Source organism: Ursus arctos, unplaced genomic scaffold, assembly GCF_023065955.2.
Source record: "Ursus arctos isolate Adak ecotype North America unplaced genomic scaffold, UrsArc2.0 scaffold_4, whole genome shotgun sequence".
In the NCBI taxonomy this organism is placed as follows: domain Eukaryota; kingdom Metazoa; phylum Chordata; class Mammalia; order Carnivora; family Ursidae; genus Ursus; species Ursus arctos.
This window is the reverse complement of record NW_026623056.1, coordinates 77,280,009-77,301,927: the sequence shown is the minus strand read 5'-3', so window position 1 is coordinate 77,301,927 and position 21,919 is coordinate 77,280,009. Positions and strand designations below refer to the sequence as shown.

Below are 21,919 nucleotides of genomic sequence, written 5' to 3'. Positions count from 1 at the left end.
TGAGCCTTGGTCCCAATGGCCAGAGGCTGTGGCTTCATTCCCTCCCACTAGCACCACAGTGGACCGTGGCTTAGTGACTTCTGTTCCTTCAGGTCAAGAGCAGGGAATACAGCTGGGCAGTTCTAGAACATTCTAGCCTTAGACGCTTTGTGTTTAATCTAGGAGAAAGTGGCTTCCCAGCAGGTTCATTTCTGTAATTTAGGACAGACACAATGAAGAACAAGGACAGGGTTTAAGGTCAGAAGTTCTTAATTATGAGGGTCTAACAGGAATCATCTCTCCAAATCTTTTCCTTCCAAACTTTCACTTCACCCTTATCTCCGATGGATGTTACATCCCTGCCTGATAACAACAACAAAAAAATCCCTGCTGCCGACCATCCCTTTCCCAAAACAAAAACCAAAAGCACACAACAAATTAACAAAACTTAAAAAACAAAAAACACCTCCTTCGAGGAGAAGTAAATAGATCGCCCCCTTGTTCGCCGGGTCTGGTGCCTTTCTCCTTTGGTTCATTCTAAAGATACATATTCCAGGTTGCTCCTGGCTGCTTTTGACGGAAAAAAAAAAAATGAGGCTTTTACTCTTTCAACAAGCAAAGAAATTCTATTTCCTTTAAGCTTGTCTTGTTCCTATTCTCTTCCAGAAACGCCTCCCCCCACCAAACCAAGGCAAAAAAATGAAATGCGGATAAAAACGCACCCCAGCAGCAGCCCTTTATACGACATCCCAGAGAGGCCTGCGGGGTCGGATGAGTCAACCTCACGGGGACGAGCTGGGAGCGCTCCCGACTTTTCTGGAGCCCAAACGTCCTAGGACTCACCTTCCCCTGATCCTGCACCATCCCTCTCCCGGCCCCAGACTCTCCCTCTTGCTTGCAGAGGCCGGGGGGCCGGCGGCCGGGGCGGCGCGTGGGGCGCGGAGGAGGCGAGGACGCCGCACCTGTGGGCGCCGGGGGCGCGGGCCCCTCCCGGTCCGAGCGCGCGCAGCTCCCCGGCGTCTCCGCTAGGGGTCTCTCTCGCGTGAGGAACGGGGTGGGCTGGATCAGCTGACCCGCCGGGCTCCGAGCCCAGCCGCCGCGCTCCAGCTCCGTCAGTTTCCTCGGCAGCGGCAGGAGAGAGCAGCTGGAGCGGCGCGAGCGCGGGGCCACCGGAGACGGCGGCGGCGACGGCACCGGCAGAGCAAGGGCGCGGCGGATCCCACTCGCACAGCAGCGCACTCGGTGCCCCGCGCAGGGTCGCGATGCTGCCCGCTTTGGCACTGGTCCTGCTGGCCTCCTGGACGGCTCGGGCGTTGGAGGTGGGTGCCGCGCCTCGGAAATTGGGGGTGGGGGAGATTCGGTGGGAACCCGATTCCCCCAAGTCTTTAATCCGAAGAAGCCCGGGGCAGTTCAGGGTACCCGTCTTCCATCCACGTCTCACGCCCCCGCTTGCAGGCGCCCTGCGCATCTGCGCCTCCGGCCCAGCCCTGCCCCGGGGACGCGCGCTCCGGCCGGCAGAGAGAGGGCCGGTGAGGCGTCGGTATCCCGGGTCCGCGCCGGTTGGGGGCGAGGAGGGGTGGAGGCGATCCTGAGCTCGGACCCTGACTCAGTCCCTGCCTCGCGGGCGGGGGCCGAGGGAGGCGAGAGACTTCCAGATGGGGGGAAGGGGGACGGAGCACGTGGGGAAAACCGAAAACGCAGCGTCCCTGGGTCCTGTCCTTAGCTCTCGGTCGGTGCCCTTCCTTCTCTGGGGCCCTAGGGAGGAGGAGTCGGGACAGCTCGGAGAGCACCCCCTTTCCCTTTGCCTTATCCGCCCCGTTTCACCTTCCCTTTCATCCCCACCACCCCTTCCCTCCCGGACCTCCTGCTCCTTCCCTTTGGCGGCTGCTCGCTGCGGCCGCCTCAGTGCGACCCCAGGGGGGTCGCGCTCCACCTTCCGCAGGCAAACTTTGTACATTTTGCGTCTCCCTTTTGTGTTAAGTTGAGAGAGATGGGACGGGTCGGAGACCCACGGCCACCTCGCACCTTCCCCAAGCCTGGACGGCCCTGGCGTTCACTCCGCATCTTTAGCTTTTTCCGGAGAGGGAGAAGGTTCCCGGGAACAAAAGCCGCGACACCCCGCCCTCGCCAGCCCGGGGCGCGGTGGCTGAGCCAGCCGCCTTGGTCTGTGCGCCACCGAGGCTCCCTCCCGACTCCCTTCCCGGCTCTGCGCTTCTGTCCCGGAGGGGGCTGGGGCGCTGCTGGGGCCGCTGTGGCGGAGCTTGGGGGCCCCTCTACAGCCATCTCCCACCACCTCCGAGGCTTGCAAATTCTGTGCTGGGCTGGAAAGTCTTTGGGGAGTAATTTGCGGACAGTGGGTTGTGCGTCTGGTAAGGGCAGTGGCGGGTGGTGGGGAGGCACGAGCTCTCCCCTCTTGTGCATCAAAGGAGGCGTTTGTCTGACTAAGGCGCGGTCTCTTCCCTGGCAGTGCGGGGCCGTCTGGTTTAGCCCCCCTGGGCGTGCGAGCTGCTGGGGAGGGTCCTCAGGGTCTTTTTTTTTAGGGTGCAGATAAAAGGATTGAATTGAGTGAAGATTAAGACGGAGAAGATGGCGCCTCTGCAGTGCAGCAAAAGAAAAGCGGTGTGGAGGCTGCAGCCTGGTGAAATCCACCCACCGCTAGGTGTAGAGCAAGTCTTCCCCATTCATCCAACTCTCGAACATTCAGCTAACGCCTGTGCAAAAGGACAATTTTTTTTTTTTACCGAAAGATGCTAAGAAGTTGTTTGCGTGACACTTGGGGCAGAAGAGCTTGTATTTTGCATCGTTTGGGTTCCCATTTGGTATCTTCCTATTTGCGATCTCTCCCAATTTTTCCATTTTTTTCCCCTCCGTTTCCAAAAAAGCGATTCCCAGACCACTTTTTTTCTGTAATTACACTGAGGCTCTGCAGATTATCACACCACAACAGTTTTTTAGTCCCTAATTTACAAGGTCATTGAACTTTTTTCCCTTCTTTTACCTGTAAGTGGCTCAGAAATCACCCTAGAACTAGTTAAGACAAATTGATTCAAGAGGCGAAGCATTTAGTTTTCCGTATTTTTAAAAAATGCATTTAATTAAGGGGATTCTTTTTTCCTCCAGTTACATTTATTCCTACAAGTATTCGTTATTTTCCTGATTGTCTTCCTACACACTAACTCCCCCCCCCGCAAATTAAGTAATTAAAAACATACCATAGCCTTTATATTTGAAGTTCTTGTCAAAATGTAAATATTTAACTTTTTTGACCACTGTTTTTTTTTCTGTATAAGAGGCAGCATGTAGGCAAATATGGTTCAGATTTATTTTTTGGCCTGTGTGCATTTCTTTGCTCTTTCTGCCATTCTTTTGGACATTTTTACATGTTACTGACACTTCCTTCAGAGAGTGGAGGTGAAAGGCACATTAGTCCATTTTGCAAAGCATTGGTGGAAGGGTAGGCAATTCACTCTAATGAGGTTTGAGGGGGATTAATTCAGCTATATCTGTGTCCACTGAAAGATATAATTATGAGTTGAGTGTCTTTTGTAGGGCTTAGAAAATAGGTCTACTGCAGGTGGCTCTAAAAAAAGAAATGAATAAGGGCAAGATAATGGGGCCTCCACTTTTGGGGTTATGACCTGAGTTGATGAATTGGGTGTATTGATATAGTATGAAATTAAAGGCCTCTAACATTTATTTATTTAAACTTCTTTAAATTTTAGTTTACTGTATTGAGGGGTTTAACCTAAACAGGGGGGTTTAACCTAGAAACAGTGATTTGCTTTGATGATGGTGCTAATTCACTGATTATAGATACCTACTCACACTGACTAGTACTGCCCGAAAAGTAGACATTTGGATGCAGAATCCTGAAGCTCAGATTTGATTGTGAGCTATAAGGAGTCACTGTTTCTCGCTAATCAACAGGAAGTCATGACGACCAGCAGGGCACAAAAGCTTCTCTCTTGTCACCCTAACCAGCAGAGGCGCCTGATGGCACTTCGGAGGCTACTAGCACTGTGGAGAAGTATTCCGGCTAGAATAATGACCCCTGGTTCTGACTGGGGAAGGCAAAAGGAACACGCAACTAAATAGATTCCAAGATTAAGTTGGGAATGACTGATTGAAAACAATACAAAAGAAATAATGTGGTCCACTGAATAATGGTTTGAAGGAAAACAGAGGTTATCCTGTAGATAAGGCCTTCTCCTTGTTGCTGGAGGCTCCTTATTTTTATGTTACTGTTTACAGCATACTGGAGACTTCTATATAGATATTTGGATGAAGATGAAGGCTGTCAGTCATTCCAGAAATAAGCATAGCTATTATATGCCTTTCATGTGGCCACTAAATTGTCACAGAAGTGTAATAAAAGTCAGTAGAAGTGTACACTCCGTTCCTGCAAATTTGATCTGGGTGGGGTCATATATTGCCTTAAGAGACTTACAAAACATCTCTAATATATTACTTCTTTAATCTCTGTTTCATTATGTCAATTAAATACGCAAAAATAAATCTTATGAACGTACTTTAAAGGTAAAGCTCTGAGTTGGAAGGTTTAATTTAACTGCATTCCCCTGCTCACAGGAAGTTTGCAGACTAAACAGGAAATAGAAAGTGTTAAATACCAAGAGGAAAGTACAGATTAAGTGGTTTACTGAGTAAAAGCCGTACAGTGTAAACATCTATGTTTAAGGAGTAAAGGAACAATGAGATGAGATAATCCTAGAGAATTTCCTGGTAGTTCATTTCCAGCTAGGATTGTACCCCAGGTCTGGGGAAGGGAGTGTAAGTCTGGGCATTTATAGTATTTACAGGCCTCTCCCAACCTTTCCCCTCCCAGACATACACACACACACACACACACACACACACACACACGTGCCTGAGGGCATGGATGGAGCAAATGTGGGGTTTGATTTTCTTTTTTTTTTATAGTAATGTCTACTTTGTTTATTTATTTTTAAAGATTTTATTTATTTATTCGACAGAGATAGAGATAGCCAGCGAGAGAGGGAACACAAGCAGGGGGAGTGGGAGAGGAAGAAGCAGGCTCCCAGCAGAGGAGCCTGATGTGGGGCTCGATCCCAGAACGCCGGGATCACGCCCTGAGCCAAAGGCAGATGCTTAACCGCTGCGCCACCCAGGCGCCCCTGGGGTATGATTTTCTGAAACTCTTCATCTATACACTTGCGACAGTTGTATTAATTCTCTTTTCAGGCCAAACCATGTCCACGGCTCTGAAAATACTGTGAACAACACGGTCTTTTCATTCATGAAGCTTCTAGTCTAGCGGGGAAGACAGACAAGAAGCAAATCATTTTAAGTATATGTTCATGAGCTGTGACAGATGGAGAGGAGTTGGGGCTTCAGAACGAGGAGTTGAGGGGGAAGGGGCTGAAAGCACGATCTAACGGCTCTGCTACTGTGTCTTCAGTAGGAGCTTGACTGAGGGAGTGAGGACATGATGAAAAAAGTGATTCACTGGGCCATTGAGAGGAGGGTGGGAAAATAAAATGTTATGTTTGTGTTTTGTTTTTTGCTGGTAGTTTCTCCGTCTCCATGTTCTACTTTATTGTGAAATGGTTTCCTTCTCATAATGGGCTCCCAGATGCAAATGTATGGAGTGGGGACTGATGCTGAATACCACCTCCTGCAAATCCTTGGAAATGCTGTCACCCTGTGTCTCAGAGCCAGTATACAGAGACACCGTCATGAGGAGGGGCTGGAGGGAGCTGGAGGGATGGCGGGCAGAGGAAGTTCAGGTGAAGGAATAAGTGTGCCCCCTGACTGAGTAGCAAGGTTAGTCAAAATGTTTATTTCTTAATATGTTGTTGTTATGAATAAAAAAAAAAGTAAAGCCAGCAGTACCTAAACCCTCAAAGTGAATTTGCAAATGAAAACCGTAGCGAAGGGGGAAATGTTATGTAACTGTTTTCTTCAGGGTAATGTGGATAGCTTAAGAAATAACCGGTTCTGTGAGGGCACTAGTATTTTTCTTTGAAAAAAACATTTTGTGTTTTTCAGAGTAATCCTGATTAATAGATAGGCATTGCTGGTACATTTTTAGAAGGAGAGAAGTCCACCAAAAATTGGGGTTGAGTGACTGCTCTAGAAATAAGGTACAGTACTAATCCTGATTGTGTTAGTATTGGTACTGTGGAAATCTTAACGATAGTATAGTTGGTCGACACACAGTTTGTATGTTATATGCATTATATATTGTGTTCTTACAAGAAAGGAAGCTAGAGAAAAGAAGATGTTATGAGGCAAATCATAAGGAAGAGAAAGTACATTTACAGTACTGTACTGTATTTAACAGAAAAAGTCTGATAAGTGGACCCACACAGTTCAAACCCTCGTTCAAGGGTCAACTGTAATTCACTTAAAAAAAAAAAAAGGCCTGGGGCATGTTCACCAATTAATCGTTCTATGAAAATGTGACGCTTGATAGATTAGTTAGCCGACCGTTGAAAGTGGGGTGGAGATGGAGGACTCGGGTTCACATGTATGAAATTATAGCTGCAGTAAGGAGCTTAGATTCAGGTTGGCTACATTTTTGAAGAAACCTACAGTACAGATTTAGCTTGAACTTTGCTAGGATTATAGTATTTTATGAAAGAAGGTAGTGCTTGAAATGGAGAAGATGAGAGGTTTTTAAAAGCCCAGCTCTACGGAAAGTAGTGGAATTGTTCCCACACTTATAATATTCATTTCAATACCAGTGTGATGTTAGGTAGGCAACACGTGGTCGTTGAGATTCTCGCATGTTCAGGGAAGTAGCATCTCACACTGATCAAGATTCTGGACTAGGGCAGGATTGCTGGGGCTTAAATCTTGGCTCTGTCCCTTTAGAGCCAGTGACTGTGGGCTAGCTCCATACCTCAGTTTTTTCCTTTATAAAATGTGTGTGTATGTGTGTGTATAAACATGTATATGTAAAATGTTTGGAACAGTGTAGGGCTTAATGTATATAATATGATGCCACCTTATAGGTAGTGTGTGTTAGTTATTACTGTATGTGATGATGATGATGTAAATGGATATATTTAAGTCACACATGGTTGAAAGGTGAAAAAAAAAAAGAAAAAAAAGAAAAAACACCTATATGATGTTTTACTTATTGACTACTGCACCTAACTGACCAGCTAAGATTATTGCAGGAAATTGGCAGTTCTCTAAAAAACAAATGAATTTGATTTAAATTTAAAAATGACATATTACAGATAAAATTTTTAGACTACATGTTTTAAAATTTCGTTCACTAAATATATATATTTTATATTTAAGTTGGCTTTTTTGTAAAACATTAAGATAATTTGGGTTCATTGAAAAATTTGAACAGTATGGAAATGTGTGAAAAGCACAAGCAGTTTTTACGCTAATGCAAAGACCTGTTTTGAATGTATGGGCAGCTTGCCATATTTGTCTGATATTGAGCAAGTTTGTACACTGGCTTGATTATTAACTGTGTTATTAGTTGACTATCAGCTATGTGCAAGGACCTATGAACAGACTTGGCTTAGTTTTTAGCAAAATTTCTTCTAAAAAATTAATAAACCAGTTTGCCCATTAAGGCCAAAATGGAAGATTTCAAATGCCAGCAAAAGAATTTTGGTCTTAAAATGGAAGCGTGGAGTGATCGTCACCAGAGTACAAGGAAACCAAAAAGCAGACTGCTTGAGAATGCAACATTTCTATAAGAAATGGTTTTTAAAATCAAATGAATTATATTACCAGGCAGATGATGGCCATCACATCTTTAAAACTTTATAGTGATCTGCTTAATTAAAAGCATACTCTGAAAAATCAGCATAGTTTGTTTATTATAAAATAAGAGGTTTTCAATCACCATTTCAGAATTAGGGTAAGGATATTTGAGAGTACACAGAATTGGTGTTTCTGAAGTTGAGGAATGATTAACGTGAAAGAATCTATAAGCAAAGGCCGAAGGAGTCTTTTTAAAAGTCCAATTCCATTACTTTCCATAGCACCAACTTTGTATTTATCATTGTCCTACTCAATCAAAAAAAGTGGGTTCAAGTAGGAGAATGTAATTATGTAGCCATGTTTGGAATAAACGTCCTGCGCAGAGTAGATCCAGTGAGGGATGAATTGAGATGGTACCATAATCCTATGTATAGGGTCAATGAGCAGGGACAAGGCATAAGCAAGATAATCGTTTCAGAAAAGGGAAAAGAACAATAAGCGTGTTTTATAGATGAACGAATTCTAGAATTCTTAAGGTCTTATTACTGATGGATCCCCAAACAGTGTTTGTATCTTTGAATTTCCAGATGGTCTTTCTCTTTACTTTTTCTTTCTGGGTTCAGATGATTTTTTTTTTAATTTTAATTTTTTTAATGTTTTTTTATTTTATTATGGTTCAGATGATTTTTAGCTGAGAAATTTGATTGAGCAAGAAAAGTTACTCTTTTGGCTGGAGGGGGATTAATTTTGTTGATATGAAATTGTTCTTGGCCTAATTCTCTTTCTTAGAGAATCTAACATTTTGTCCCGTGCTTTCAGTTTGCTTCCATAAAAACCCACATCATGTCTTCCTTGAAGAATGGTAGGAAGTCATCCGAGATGATAGAGACTGATAAATTACTTTTTAGCCTTAAAGACTCCTTAACAAGAATAAGAGATCTGGTGTGTCAAGAACAGTCATCTGTGTTACATGAAGAAATGCGTCATTACTCTTGTGTGTTTGTTAAATTTCAAACGTCTAATGACTGTAATATATTTTGACCATGTGAAGAAACCTTGCAGGAAGAAACATGAGAGATTTAATCCCACCCTTGTGGTGTATTTGTGTTCCTTAGATCTGACCCCTCACTCCCAGTGACCACAAACTCATTTGTTTATTGTTTCCTTGTCTTCATGTGCTTAATTACTACAAAATTAATGAGGCAACATAATTTTTAGTTTTATTCAAAAATAAAATAGTATTTTCTATTAAGGCTTGATGAGTCCAAAAAGGAACTTTTTATATCTGCCCTTACCATTGGATGAATTTTCATAAGCATAATTATTGTTTTTATACATAACACTACTCTGTTATTTTATAATGGAATTTATAGGCACACATGATAAAGATAAATAATGTGCTGTCTTAACCATATTTGTTAATTTTTTTTCTTTCAAAAAAGAGGTATCCTCATTTACTTTGAAGGTTGAACATGTTTGTTTTTTTTTTAATTTTTACTTTTTGAGAGAGAAGGAGTGAGAAAGAGAGAGTGAGCATGCAAGCAGGGAGGGACAAAGGGAGAGGGAGAGACAATCCTAAGCAGATTCCAACCCCAGCACAGAGCCCGATGCGGGTCTATCTCAGGACCGTGAGATCATGACCTGAGCAGAAATCCAGAGTTGGACGCCTAGCCCACTGAGCCACCCAGGTGCCCTGAATGTTGAACCTTTAAAACTGACATGAATTTTTTGAAACCTTAGCAAACTCTTCAGACACTGATATTAAAATCTATCATGAGAATTGAGATCAAATCTTTCCCATACTGATGCTCTTAATTGCTTATTATGGTTTGTTTAAACAAATACAGTTTTGTCAGCACAGCATATTAGTTTGAAAGTACAAGTGATGAGTTCTTAAGAAACTCCCATAGAAAACTTGCAAATATGCAGACTGATCATTCTAAGAATAATTTATTTGAAGATACTTATATATTAAATTTACTCGCAACTTAAAGTTTTTATAAAAAAGTTAATACTTTTTTATATACACAAAGAGACAGATTTTTAAGGGCACAACCAGCAAAGGAAAATGCACTTTTTCATTTAACAAATATTTCTGAGTCTCCTGCCCTTAAGGGAGCTTACAGTGTAGTGAGGGGTAGACAGAATAAATAGCACGCAGTAGGGGACTAGGAAAAAGTAAGTTGGGTAAGGGGTATCGGGAAATGCTATGTGGAAGTGTGTTGTGGGATAATCTTTTATGTGATATCAGGAAAGGTCTCTGATTTCGTCACTATACAAATATAAACTTAGATATTTGGGAGAGAGAATTATGTATTTACCATGATGTAGAAGAAAAACTGGGGACAGAAGGATCTACTTTAGAGTGGCTAAATAATTAAAAACAATAATGGTCAGGTAGAAAAATTAATATTGATTGTGATCACAGTTTACTATACCTGTTACTTTTTTTTAAGCCTATTTTTTTTTAAAAAAAGATTTAATTATTTGTCAGAGAGAGAGACAGCCCAAGCAGGGGGAGCAGCAGGCAGAGAGAGAAGCAGGCTCCCCACCGAGCAGGGAACCGGATGCTGCTGGGCTGTATCCCAGGACCCCGGGATCATGACCTGAGCCTAAGGCAGACGTTCAACCAACTGAGCCAGCCAGGCGGCCCTACTATACTGTTTCATCACTGCTACTGCATTTAGTATTTACTAAATATTTGATAAATATTTTCAGTGAGTACCCTAGAAATTTTATATTGTGGTGATAAAGAATGGGTTTTGATTCTTGACATTTGCATTAACTTGTGTCTAAAAAATTGTGAATGGCCCTTCACTACAAGTGTCAAGAGAAAATTAAAGCCTTTTAAATAAGACTTCTTTTTTCAGCCTTTTCTGAAACATTTTGTTGTGAAAAGGTTTCATAAATGCTGTCAATAACTTAATGTTCAGTCACAGTACTTCAGAAATTCAATTGGCCTAGCAGAAAGGGTCTCATTCTTGAAATGTTTCGTCAATCCTGGGATTGACTGGGATAGTTTCAACTGAGGGTGGGAAGAAATGATTTTGTTTGAATAAGATTTGTGTATTGAAATTAAACTGAGTTGCCATCAAAATGAAAATTTCATTATCATTGTCTTTTCTCAGTTTGCTGCTTTTCTGCTTTTTTACAGCTAGTATTGACTTTTTATTTTAGTGTGAGCCAGGATCAGAATTGGTCCTTTAAGACAAAAATTGAGTTCTGTTACTTCTATTCTCTAAAAGAATTGTACTATTCAAGTTCACGGGCTTGAAGCCAATGCCACTATATGCTATTAACTTGACAGGCATTGAAAATCTAATTGAGGTCATTATGATTAGCCTTGTATCTTGCTAGTGTTTTTTCTCAGGCTTATTTTTAATGTTATATGTCAAGTGTTAAATCCTCTTACACCCCAGAGTCCAGAAAATTTAAATCCAATAACAGTAAACTGTATTTTAAAATCCTCCAGTTTTGTGTGGGGGAACGTTCCTGGCTAACTGGTGGGACATGGGAATGCAAAGGCAGCTTACATATCGCTGTTAGTTTGAGGAATGCGAAGGGCTCCACTTGGCAAGAGCACATATGTGACAGAATTGCAGTTTTGAAGTTACTGCATACTTGCTCAGTGAAGTAGGAGAAGAGGGAGTCCTCGGAGGGTAGCCACGTGACTGGAAGGCCGAGACAGTAGGAGCGAGGCTGCTGGATAGAGATGTCTTTAAGACAGTGCAAGTCCTGGGAACTAGGAACTGAGTAATTTATCAGCATGGCCCTTCGAGATAGCCAGGACGAAGATAATGAAGATCGGGGGACAGGGAGGACACACTTCACTGAGCAAGATGGGAAGTGCTTTGTTTCCAGGCAATTCCTTTCCTTGTCTGTATTTGCAATTTGAATATTTCATATCACTCAGTGAGCTGGACTCAAAAGTTAAATTTTTATCATGGTGAATTTTATTGTGAAATTTTTGTCACGTAAGGGCATTGATGGGAAGTATTCAGTTTTTTGGGAGTATTTCTTATGTGTATGCGTTTTTAGTTGTATTTATTAATTCATAAATACCCGATGAGGAGATTAGAAAGACGTTTTAGCAAAATTTTCCCCCCTGGTGGAAAAAAAAGACATTGGTTAAAATATTATTCTATGGGCTTATTACCATTGTTAAATTATTAATGCTTTTTAAAAATTCTGACACATAACCTCATTGCTTACTTGCTCATTCATCTCAGAAGTGGAGCACTGAACACAAACCCAAGCCTATTGATCGATTCTTGTAGCAGATGAGGGGAAGGTTTAATGCAGGATGTTTAATTGGATATTTGAATTATGTGTCCATGTGTTTTGTCTCTATTCCAAATTTTCTCAGGGCGTTTGTGATTGACTTCTGTGATATTGACACCGATTTGGAGTTATGTTTTTTTAATTATTATTATTAATTTATTGTGAACTGCATTTTTCTCTCCTTTTCTCTTGAAATTTTGAAAACATCATTCATTTTATGGACATATACTAGATGCCTTCTGTGTTTCAGCGGTGACAGGAGCACTATAATCTTTGTGGGGCTCAAATCTTTGAGTAAACAAGTAACTCAGATTGTGCCTTGAAGGATTTTGCAGCCTGATAGGGGAAGAAAGAGACGCAGACAGAATTAGGCCCAGTGTACAAATGTACAAAGTCTTCATAGCAGAAACAGGCAGTATTTAAACTGGTTTTCAAGGATGAGTGGGGGATGACTCTGGGCCATGGTAGGGATTTCCAGACAGAAGGAATAGTGAAGGTGTAGAGGTTCAAAAGAGGAAGCCATAGGAATGTGGGTGGGAAAGATGGTGTGGAAATGGTAGGAGATTAACAGGTTTAGATGTTCTGATGAGTTTGAACTTCATTTTCTTAGCTATGGTAGTATTTTTAGATGTTCCTAAAATGGGGGTAGCCACTGACAACGATGGTTCAGCTACGTTTAGGAGCCTTCGCTGAAGTCCTTGTCAATGTCTGCTTGATCCCATTGACCAGATGGTAGCACCTCCCTGCAAGGGAGGCTGGTACATGTAGTATATTAGCTGGAATATTGCCACCAGTAATACATTCTAGATTCTTCTCTTATAGAATAAGGAGAGGATAGGATATTGAGTGACGAGCAGCTGGCATTCTGGAATGTGCATGGAATACAGTACAACAGGATATAGAGGGAAATGGGTAGATTCATAAACATTCTGAATCAAACCAAAGGAAAGATTCTCTGTGAGCAATTAGAGTAGGTTTTTGGGACTTGCCCACTTCTGATCTGTTGGCTAACTGCACAGGAAGCACATCTTTAAGAATGGTGGAGGAGATGGGGAATGCTTTTTTATTTTTATGGCAGGAACACCCAAGAGCTGAGACTTCACTCTGGCTATTTGTACCCAAGATGGTTTAGACTTGTGTTCCTGGGAAACCCTTCCAATCAGGGTGATGGAAAAACAGAATTCCAGTGGCTCTTTGGAACATCATGGCAGGGTCAATTTACTCTCCCTGTTGGTAAACTATCTTTCATTTCATTTCGAGACTTTCCTAAAGTAACCTTGTTGTGCTTGTTCTTTGAAAGGAATAGCAGATAAAACAAGCTTTGAAGTTTTTAGGAAAGAGCATGGTACTGAGAACCTCTTTTGAGCTAGATTTGCCTACCATGTTCAACTTTTTTTCACTGCTACACAGCCTTTCAAATATGTTCATGCACACCTGTGTTATGGAAACAGAATGGAACAATCTTTGGAAGAGAGAAAACTAAACCCTAATATATTTACATGAGTAAAAATGGGACTGCCGTTTAAAAATTCGTCTTAATTCCTTATCTGTTTTTTTATTCAGTGACTCTAAAAGTGGCCAAATGAAGATACTTTTCAGAAAGTATGTAATGAAATAAAGATGTGGGAAAACCCTAGAATCCAGAGCAGACTAGATATAATCATTCACATTAGGGAGTGTTTGAGGTTTTATGGTAGATATTTAACAGCACCCAAAGGTGTATTTAATATATGTCCTAGAGTTTTATATATGGTACATGGTTCTATCTTGAAATGTCTAAAACATCAAGGTTCCTGTACAACTACTCTTGGTTTTATTTTCCACATTCTTTCTTTTTGAACCCTTGATTGTCTTTAAGAGTAATCAAAAACATTGTTCAAGTTTGGTCATCTTAAATCTGGGCATTGATTTTCTTTTTGATTTTATTTTGAAGTATCTGTCAAGGAAATATTTTATCTTCTCACTTCTAGAGACTGTATTCAGGAAAACAGACGATAATTTGTATGTGTCCAGAATAGTCGTTGATTGATAATGAGAATCAGAAAGAGTAGCCTTTGTGTGTTTGAATGTGTATTTCTCTGATGGTACCCTGGCCATATTTTGAAACTGATGCTTTTTCTTTCCCCCTAAAAAAAAGAGTAGGTGGTAATTATAGAAGTTTTAAAGTTTTTTGAAATTATGGTATGGTAGATAGAAATTAAAAGTATAAGAAAATCATAATCTTTAATTCCAGCATAATTTTATAGTGGTCATAAATAGTTCATAGAATTTGAAAAAGTAATTTCGCCAAAGGACATGCATTTTATGCTGGATTCTGTTCTGTTTTTGTAGAGCTGAAAATACTTGACATAGTAACTGGCCATGCTTTAAGCCCAGTCTGAAATGGGTTTGCCTTTAGTTGATTCTGGATTGCAGAGTTAGGGACTATTGCTGGTTTTATTGACTTTAAATAGTTGGTACTTTATTTTGCAGGCAATTAGATATATGCCTTTGTTTAAGATCACCTCATTGAAGAAGTTGGTGGTCCAGGAATATGTTCTGAGAAGAATACTTGAGTATTCTTGACTGAGATTCTTAATTTACCTGAATCGTATAAATATTTTATTAGGTTTGTTCATGGCCTGTTGTATCTCTAAGTAAACAGGCTCTCTAGAAATAACTCTACTTCTCTGATCATTTAAAATACATTAAATAAATTGATACAGAGCACAAAAATTAGTGGGAAAGTTTCTAGTTAGAGATCAGTAAAATGTAGTCCCTCTGTGCAAGTTCACTGTAGTTGCTCCTATATATGCAAGCATAAGTTTTTAAAAAAGATTGTGATCATCTTTATGAAGTAGACTAAATCATCACTTTATATATTTAATTCAAAGGAAACTGCAAAAATAGACTGTCAGTGCCTGTGGAAACAATAAGCTCCAAGTCCTAATGGCGAAGAAGCAGGGAATGGTAATGTTCCCTTCTGGTGCTCTCCCGGTGTCATTTCATCTCACAGTTCCCCTGGCCTTCACTTAATGCTCAGGGCTAACTCTAAAGCAAAGCTGTCCAATAAAAGTATAATGGGATCACAGATGTAATTCAAAATTTCCTAGTAGCCACATGAGAGAATAAAAGAAATGGGTGATACTAGTTTTAATATGTTGTAGACTGAACCCAATAAATCCAAAATATTATTTCAACATAGGGTCAGTATAAAATTATTAATGAGATAGATTACATTACTTTTTTTTTTCTACTTCATGTCTTTGGAATTTTATCCATAGAACATATTTTAACTCAGACCTGCCACATTTGAAGCACTCGATAGCCGCATGTGGCTAGTGGTTACCATATTGGACAGTGCAGCTGTGTTAAAAGGACCAACTCAACCTACTGCTGTCCAGAAAAAGAATCAGGTGTGGGAGCAGGTAGTATCCAGAAGCCCTTTCTACGTTCCCTCATCTTACAGATGAAGAAACTGGAATCTAGAAACCTTGGGTTGCTCAGTGTCAAAGCCTAATCCCTGTCCTCAGGCTTCCGGCCTCTTTCTTCATCACCCTGATTCTTCCTTTTTCTGATCCATGTTGCTGTGACTACGTCAGTATGTCTCCCAAATGTTAGGTGGTTGCTACCAGTTAAATATTGAGCCAGGAGCTTTAAAATCTTGCCCACTCAAGAAGGTATGCTCCAGTCTGGATAAAACTCTGTTTCGGGGCAGGGTAAATAAAATTACCAGGTATATCTAGAACTGTTTTTGGTGTCCGCACTGTTGGGCTAGGAATTGGGGGGATCCTTTTGGATCCAGGGCATGTGACTCTGAACACTGGTTGAAATGTCAGCTGACCACTGAAGGGAAAGATCGACAAGGCGTTTTCATAAATGGTTTGTTGTGTATAAGATGTCAGTTCCTGGAAACAATGGGGCTAAGCCTTCCTTTTTCTTTTCTTTTTTTTTTTGGAAGGCTGCCTGTGTGTGTGCCCATAGTTCTTACTCAATTATACTTACAGTATGATATTTCTTGACAACTTAAGCCCAGCACACTCCTGGCATGTTATTTTCAGAATGTAAGCAAGTGTGGAAAGCTTTCTGCATGGCAGGGTGGGTTGGTGGAGGCAGGAGATCAGTGTGCTCCTGGGATCACTGCTGTAAAGTATTTGTTTTATGCATGGTGGGTGAACTTTGAGAGTTAGAGGTTATTTTTCTAAAATATTTATCAGCCTGGATGTTGTAGATTGTGGAAGAGTGCTTTGAAAAGAATTTAAGTTTATTCATGTGACTTAGGTTTAATTTTCGGTGAAGTGTTAAACTTAACCATTTTTCTGTTTGAACCTTAGGACTTCTCATCTATTTGCTAGCCTTTACCCACAAAGGCATTTGGATCTTTAAGTTAAGTAGTCACTGTATTTTCTTCACATTGAATTTCGCAAATGCTGATGTATGGGCCAATACTGAGAAGACTCACGTCTTGCAGGAATGACGTGAAAGTACAGAGATAACTATTTTCTGTGGCAGTTGTCTATTAAACCTGAAAAATTGTCTTTAAACTTAAAATATTCGCCATACTTTTTAGCAATTTTTCCTACATTTGCATAGTAAATATAACCAAGAGGAACAGAAGTTTAGAGCTTGTTAATGTTGAGGGAGTCTTATTATATTATTATTATTATTATTATTATTATGTTAGAGTTTTTTAAGTAGAAAAGTATTACAAGTACTTTGTAGGTAACTTAGAGAAAATGCAGATGCATGCATAATCCTACCATCCACAGATGTCTGTTTTATGTCATTTTTTTAAAGCATTTCTGAGATCACACTGTTAAGGTCCATCTTATATCCTGCATTTTATTCCATAACATGAAATCTTAGGCTATTATGGGCACCTGAGTGGCTCAGTCGGTTAAGCATCTGCCTTCGGCTCAGGTCATGAAACCAGGGTCTTGGGATCAAGTTCCACATCAGGCTCCTTGCTCCGCAGGGAGCCTGCTTCTCCCTCTGCCTCTGCCTCTCCCCGCTGCTTGTTTTTTTTCTCTCTCTCTCAAATAAATAAAATCTTTAAAAAAAATGAATCTTAGGCTATTATAAGCTTTTCATAAATATAATGTCTAATGGATGTATGAATCTGTTTAGGGCAACAGGAGCTGTATAATTTGTGGGTGTGTGCTTTTTAATTTGGCGCTTCCAACCTAAACTTAGGTTGGAAGTAGTGATGTAGGGAAGAATCTTGTGCCAAATACCTGTTAATATTTTAAGTGTTTATCAAAAGATCAAAATTGCTGCCCTCAAGTAGTGTCCAATGAGGTGGCCCTTCAACTGTGATACAGTACTTAAAGACAATGAGATGAACAGAAACCATTAGAGGTTAACAAGGAAATAAGGAAAACCTAACCTAGTGATTCCATCCATCAAGCAATCCTCTTATTTAATAATTCTGTGATCACTTGTGTAGGAAGAAGTTTGACTGTAGGGAGTTGTGAGACTTGACAGGCAGGCAAAGCCAGGGGCTCCAATGTAGACATCACTAAAATTGTGATTTAGTTTACTGGAGCCATCCAATGGGAGCATTAATTTTGTTACATGATTACACAGATGTAAATAAAGCCCACCCTCCTTTTCCATTTCCCTCCTTTTAAAGTCTCTCCTGACCGTATGTGGCTAAAAAAATGTCAGAAACATTTACTCTATAAAGTTCCCAAAGGTAAGAATATTTAGCCACAAAAAAGAACTTTAAATTTAATAATGCCATAGAACCTTTTGTAAGGTTGTGGAGCCCATTAAGCCAGACCCATATAATCTTTGGTTATTAACTATTGTTAACATGGTCAGTAAACAGTTTTATATTTCATATTATAGATTTTTGGGCAGGGACTATGTTGTTTATTTATTGTTTACTTACTATAAATAAATACAGTACTGCATATATATAGTGAATAAATTCCACTCTCAGAAGCCTAAACCTTTTTCTTAGTCTTGTCATGTTTCCACAATCTACTGCTTTTTGTTAAAATGGAAAATAACCTCTCAGAACTGTTTCTTTGGGACTTTCACTTTTTTTTTTTTTCAATAAAGCTTCCCTTACCCTTCCCCCATCCCATGTAAAAATATTTACGTCAAATGAAATTTGTATGGCTTTTCTCCTGTTGATCTGTCTTTTGCCAGTTTAATTTGCATGGCCCCAGTGACTGAACCTAAGAGGGTAGAGGGAAAACTTTTTTTCTCTCCTTTCAATATTCAAGCTGGAAGGAACAATAAATGCAAATTTATTAATGCCATGAGGTGGGACCATGCTCGGGCATCCTGTCTGAGGAAGTCCGTGAACTGTTACAGATGTCCCACCAATTATGTATACATAATTTATGAATAGCAGTTCACATTGATGAATCATTTGTGAAAACTAACAGTGTCTTCCATACTGAACTTAGTCTTGGAGAAGAATGTATGTTTCAATCAAGAGGAATTTATGGAAGACATTCTGTATCCTAAACATTTAAAAGAACTCTTACAGTATATGATATTTCATCTTTGCCTCTGTAAAGATTTTTAGGACAAGGAAAAATACTGTCTTACAATTATTTTAGGTTTGTTGTGTGTGGGGTTTTTTTGTTTTGTTTTGTTTTGTTTTTGGTCCCAACTAAATTAGGAACTTGCATTAGAAACTTGGCAGTCAATCGTGTCATATTGTTGAGATTTATAAGTTCTGAGATAAACACCTCTATTTTTAGCATATGTAAAAATAGATGCTTCCTCGGCTTTTGCTAGAATAACAAGAATGATGAGAAGAAGAAACTCCTATAGCTCTTTCTGTGACCCAGGCCCCATTGGAGGTGCTTTTCCTGTCGTCCTCAACAGGGTCGTGGGAGGTAGCTACTATTTTCCCCACTTCATATAGCGAACTGATAAAGCATGAGCTGGGAGGGAGCTCACAAACCATGCTCGAACTTTGTCTTCACTGTCTGTCCTCTTAACCACTTATGTTTGTACCTGTGGAAGGAGGGTGGAGTTCGACCAGTCCTTCCTCTTGGACAAGCCGGTTAGCTCCTTGAGGAAGCAAGCTATTACAGCCGCCACTTGATAAGGAATAAGGTCTGACCTGTTACGCCTTCAGTCCTGCTGCTCCCCGCCCTCCAGCCTCACCTCTGTGAACTTCTGAGCACTGATGTCTCCACATGGTGCCTTCCTCCTCTTCTGCAACCACTCCTTCCATCCCAATCTTATTCCTTCCCTTTCTCTCACCTCAAATAGATGTTGGAGGCATTTAGACCTTGCAACTCCTTCAATTATTAAATAGATTTATGACCACAGGGAAATGACTTAACTTCCCTAAACTTAAATTTCCATATCTACAAAGTATCTGTAAATAGATTGGTCAGGAGAAAAATTGAATTAACAAAGAGGTAGGAAGTCCAGTTACTGGCCAGTAGTAGGCTCCGAAATGAATAATGGCTCTGATTTTTACTGTGCAAGCCTCTTTGTAGGATCTCTTCTTTGACCCTTCAGAACTGTCCCTGGTGTTCGAGTCAGCTACACTTGACCCCGATGAATGCAAAGGCTGGGAAAGAGGTGCAGCTGCGGGTGGCCCCGCTGCTCCTCTTAGCTTCACATTTCAGGGCTGTCAGATAGCTGGGAGGCCAGAGCATCTCAATATTTCCTTGACAACATTTTTGACATCTGAAGACGGGAATGATTTATTTAAAATTCTGCATAATCTTTGTGGTCAAGTTGCTAGAGTTTGAAATGGCTGTGAACCCAGAAGAAAAGCCACTGGGGGAGGAATCTCAAGTATGCTGGCCCGGGATGCAGTTCTCCTGCCTGTCGCCTTTCCTGCCCCTCCTAGTTCTGCCCCTCCTTGGCATTTTCCGCAGTGACCCTGCACAAGTGACAGCCTTGGCTGCTTAGGCCAATTGGAAACAGCCACAGAATTCCTGTCCACTATCTTCCAAAGATCTCTGCTAACCCCTTTGAAAACAAAGATATGTTGACCACATGTCCCAGGGGACGGGAAAGGAGATAATTGAGAGATCTTCCTGAAGGGAACTGTTGGCTTCTAGCACCTGCAGAAGATTACTGAAATGGTAGTATAGGCAGGCCTTCTATCTCCTGGCCCTCCTTGTGTGTGGCATTGACTATGTATTAGAAATGTGCATTTCTCTTCGCATTTCATCAGTGTATTTCTGTACTCCTGTCACGAAGAAGCGGACGTTAGATTCAGGAGAAGAATCACCATGGACCTTTAAGTGGTTTTAAGTGACTCGTAGATTTCATTAATTCGCAAAATGTGAGTTGAATGTAGCGGTATGTGTTTTGGTTTGGGCTGATTTTATTTTAGGGTGGGGTCTTATTCTGGATGGGGGTGGGATTGGATTTTTTAAGGCAAACCCAAGACACTGCTGGGATTTTTGATGTTTTGATTCTAGAAGGCTATACTCCCCCCTACCCACCCCCCAGTCTTCCTTCTGACCTGGCATGTGTAAGGCCCTATCAGGTGTTGGTGTCTGAGATCCTGTTACACCCATATCCTGTAGCTGCATCCAAGTGCTTTGAGGCCGACTTAATATGGATTAATTTAACAGTTGCTCTGTGACAACAGATGTTCTCGGCTGCATATTTCTAATAAATTAATCAAGCTGTATAAAAGGTGTTTTTCCCCTTTAAGAAGTCGCATCTTCCTATGAAACTGTAGACCGATAAAGTAAAACTGAAAGGCTTCTGACTAAAATTAGTGTATTATATTTAAAACCCTTTGCCTGAGACTGGTTATGACATGCTCCTTTATTAAATTTCTAGTCAGGTGCTTATTCATAAAAATAAGGCTTATATAATAAATGGTAGCATTCAAATGTTATACTGGTTTGTTTTGGCAGTTTGACCTTTCACAGTAGCCAAATAAAAATATATATATTTTTTTACACTGAGAAGAGAATTACTTAACACTTTTGGGCTAGCAATATGTCAAGTGAATTCAGAGCCTGAATGCAACCGATGAGACTCTGGGTGGAACCATGAACATATATGGATGTAAAAGGGAAGACCAGGGTATCCTGTGTGAGGGAGGCAGCTGTATAGGGAGGGATTTTATAACAGACACTTAGGAAAATGAACACAATTATTTAAAATGTCCTGTGGGAAAATCATGAGGTGAGAGGAACCAGAAAAATCTGAAGAAAAATGTAAAAGTACAAAAATTAAAGCTGCATAACACATGCAAAGACAAATCAGGGGGACAGAATGGAAGTGTAGAAATCAACTTGTATGAATAGTATGTTCATATGTAATTAGTGTGGGATACAAAATTAGTGCAGGGGAAGGGTGGCTTTCCACATCAGAGGGTTAAGGGATAGATTATTCATTAAGTGGTATTGGGATTTCTGTCCATAAAAAGAAGCTGGGTGATTATAATATTTAGAGAAGCTGTGACAAAGGGCAGACTTCTTTATTCCAGAAAGTGCTCTTACAAATCAAGTAGAAATACTAAATATGAATATCTTAAGAGAAAAAAATGAGTGAAACGCTTTAAAAACTATTATCATGAAAAAGATGAAAACATATATAAAAGAGAATAGTATGATGAATCCCTGGGTGCCTGTCACCCAGCCTCAGAAATCATAAGCTTATTTCTAACCTTATTATCTATTATTGTCTCGTTTTAGCCAAACAACTCCCCCGCTTCTCCTTTAGCTCACTGGGTTCTTTCGAAATAAATTCAGTCATGTAATTTTAGCCATACATATTTTGTTATGAGTTTCTGAAAGAATTGAGGTAAGCAAAGGAAAAAATATTTAATAGATTTAATAGATCGTACTCAGGAAAAAATATACTAGCCAGTAAGCCTAAAACGTTGCATTCAATCTCATTAGTAATCTGGGAAATGCAAATTAAAATATAACGTTTTGTAACCATCTGATTGGCAGAGACTGAAGAGTCTTTTCAGAACTGGCAAGGATGTGAAGAAATACATTTTCTTCAACTGTCAATG

The 21,919-nt window shown here is 40.5% G+C and overlaps 1 protein-coding gene across 6 annotated transcripts in view; it reads left to right on the top strand.

Annotated features, from left to right (window-relative positions):
* Nucleotides 1-1,059: 1,059 nt before the first annotated feature.
* APP (amyloid beta precursor protein) overlaps nucleotides 1,060-21,919 on the top strand; it is a 256,039-nt gene continuing 235,179 nt past the window's right edge. For 3 of the 6 annotated variants that reach the window (XM_026518353.4, XM_026518287.4, XM_026517967.4), the window contains exon 1: nucleotides 1,081-1,298. In XM_026518353.4, coding sequence (XP_026374138.1) covers nucleotides 1,242-1,298 — 57 coding nt within the window. In that variant the 5' untranslated portion in view covers nucleotides 1,081-1,241. Of the gene's footprint in view, nucleotides 1,299-21,919 lie in introns of all 6 variants that reach the window. The other 3 variants (XM_026518205.4, XM_026518127.4, XM_026518051.4) reach the window with 2 other exon arrangements.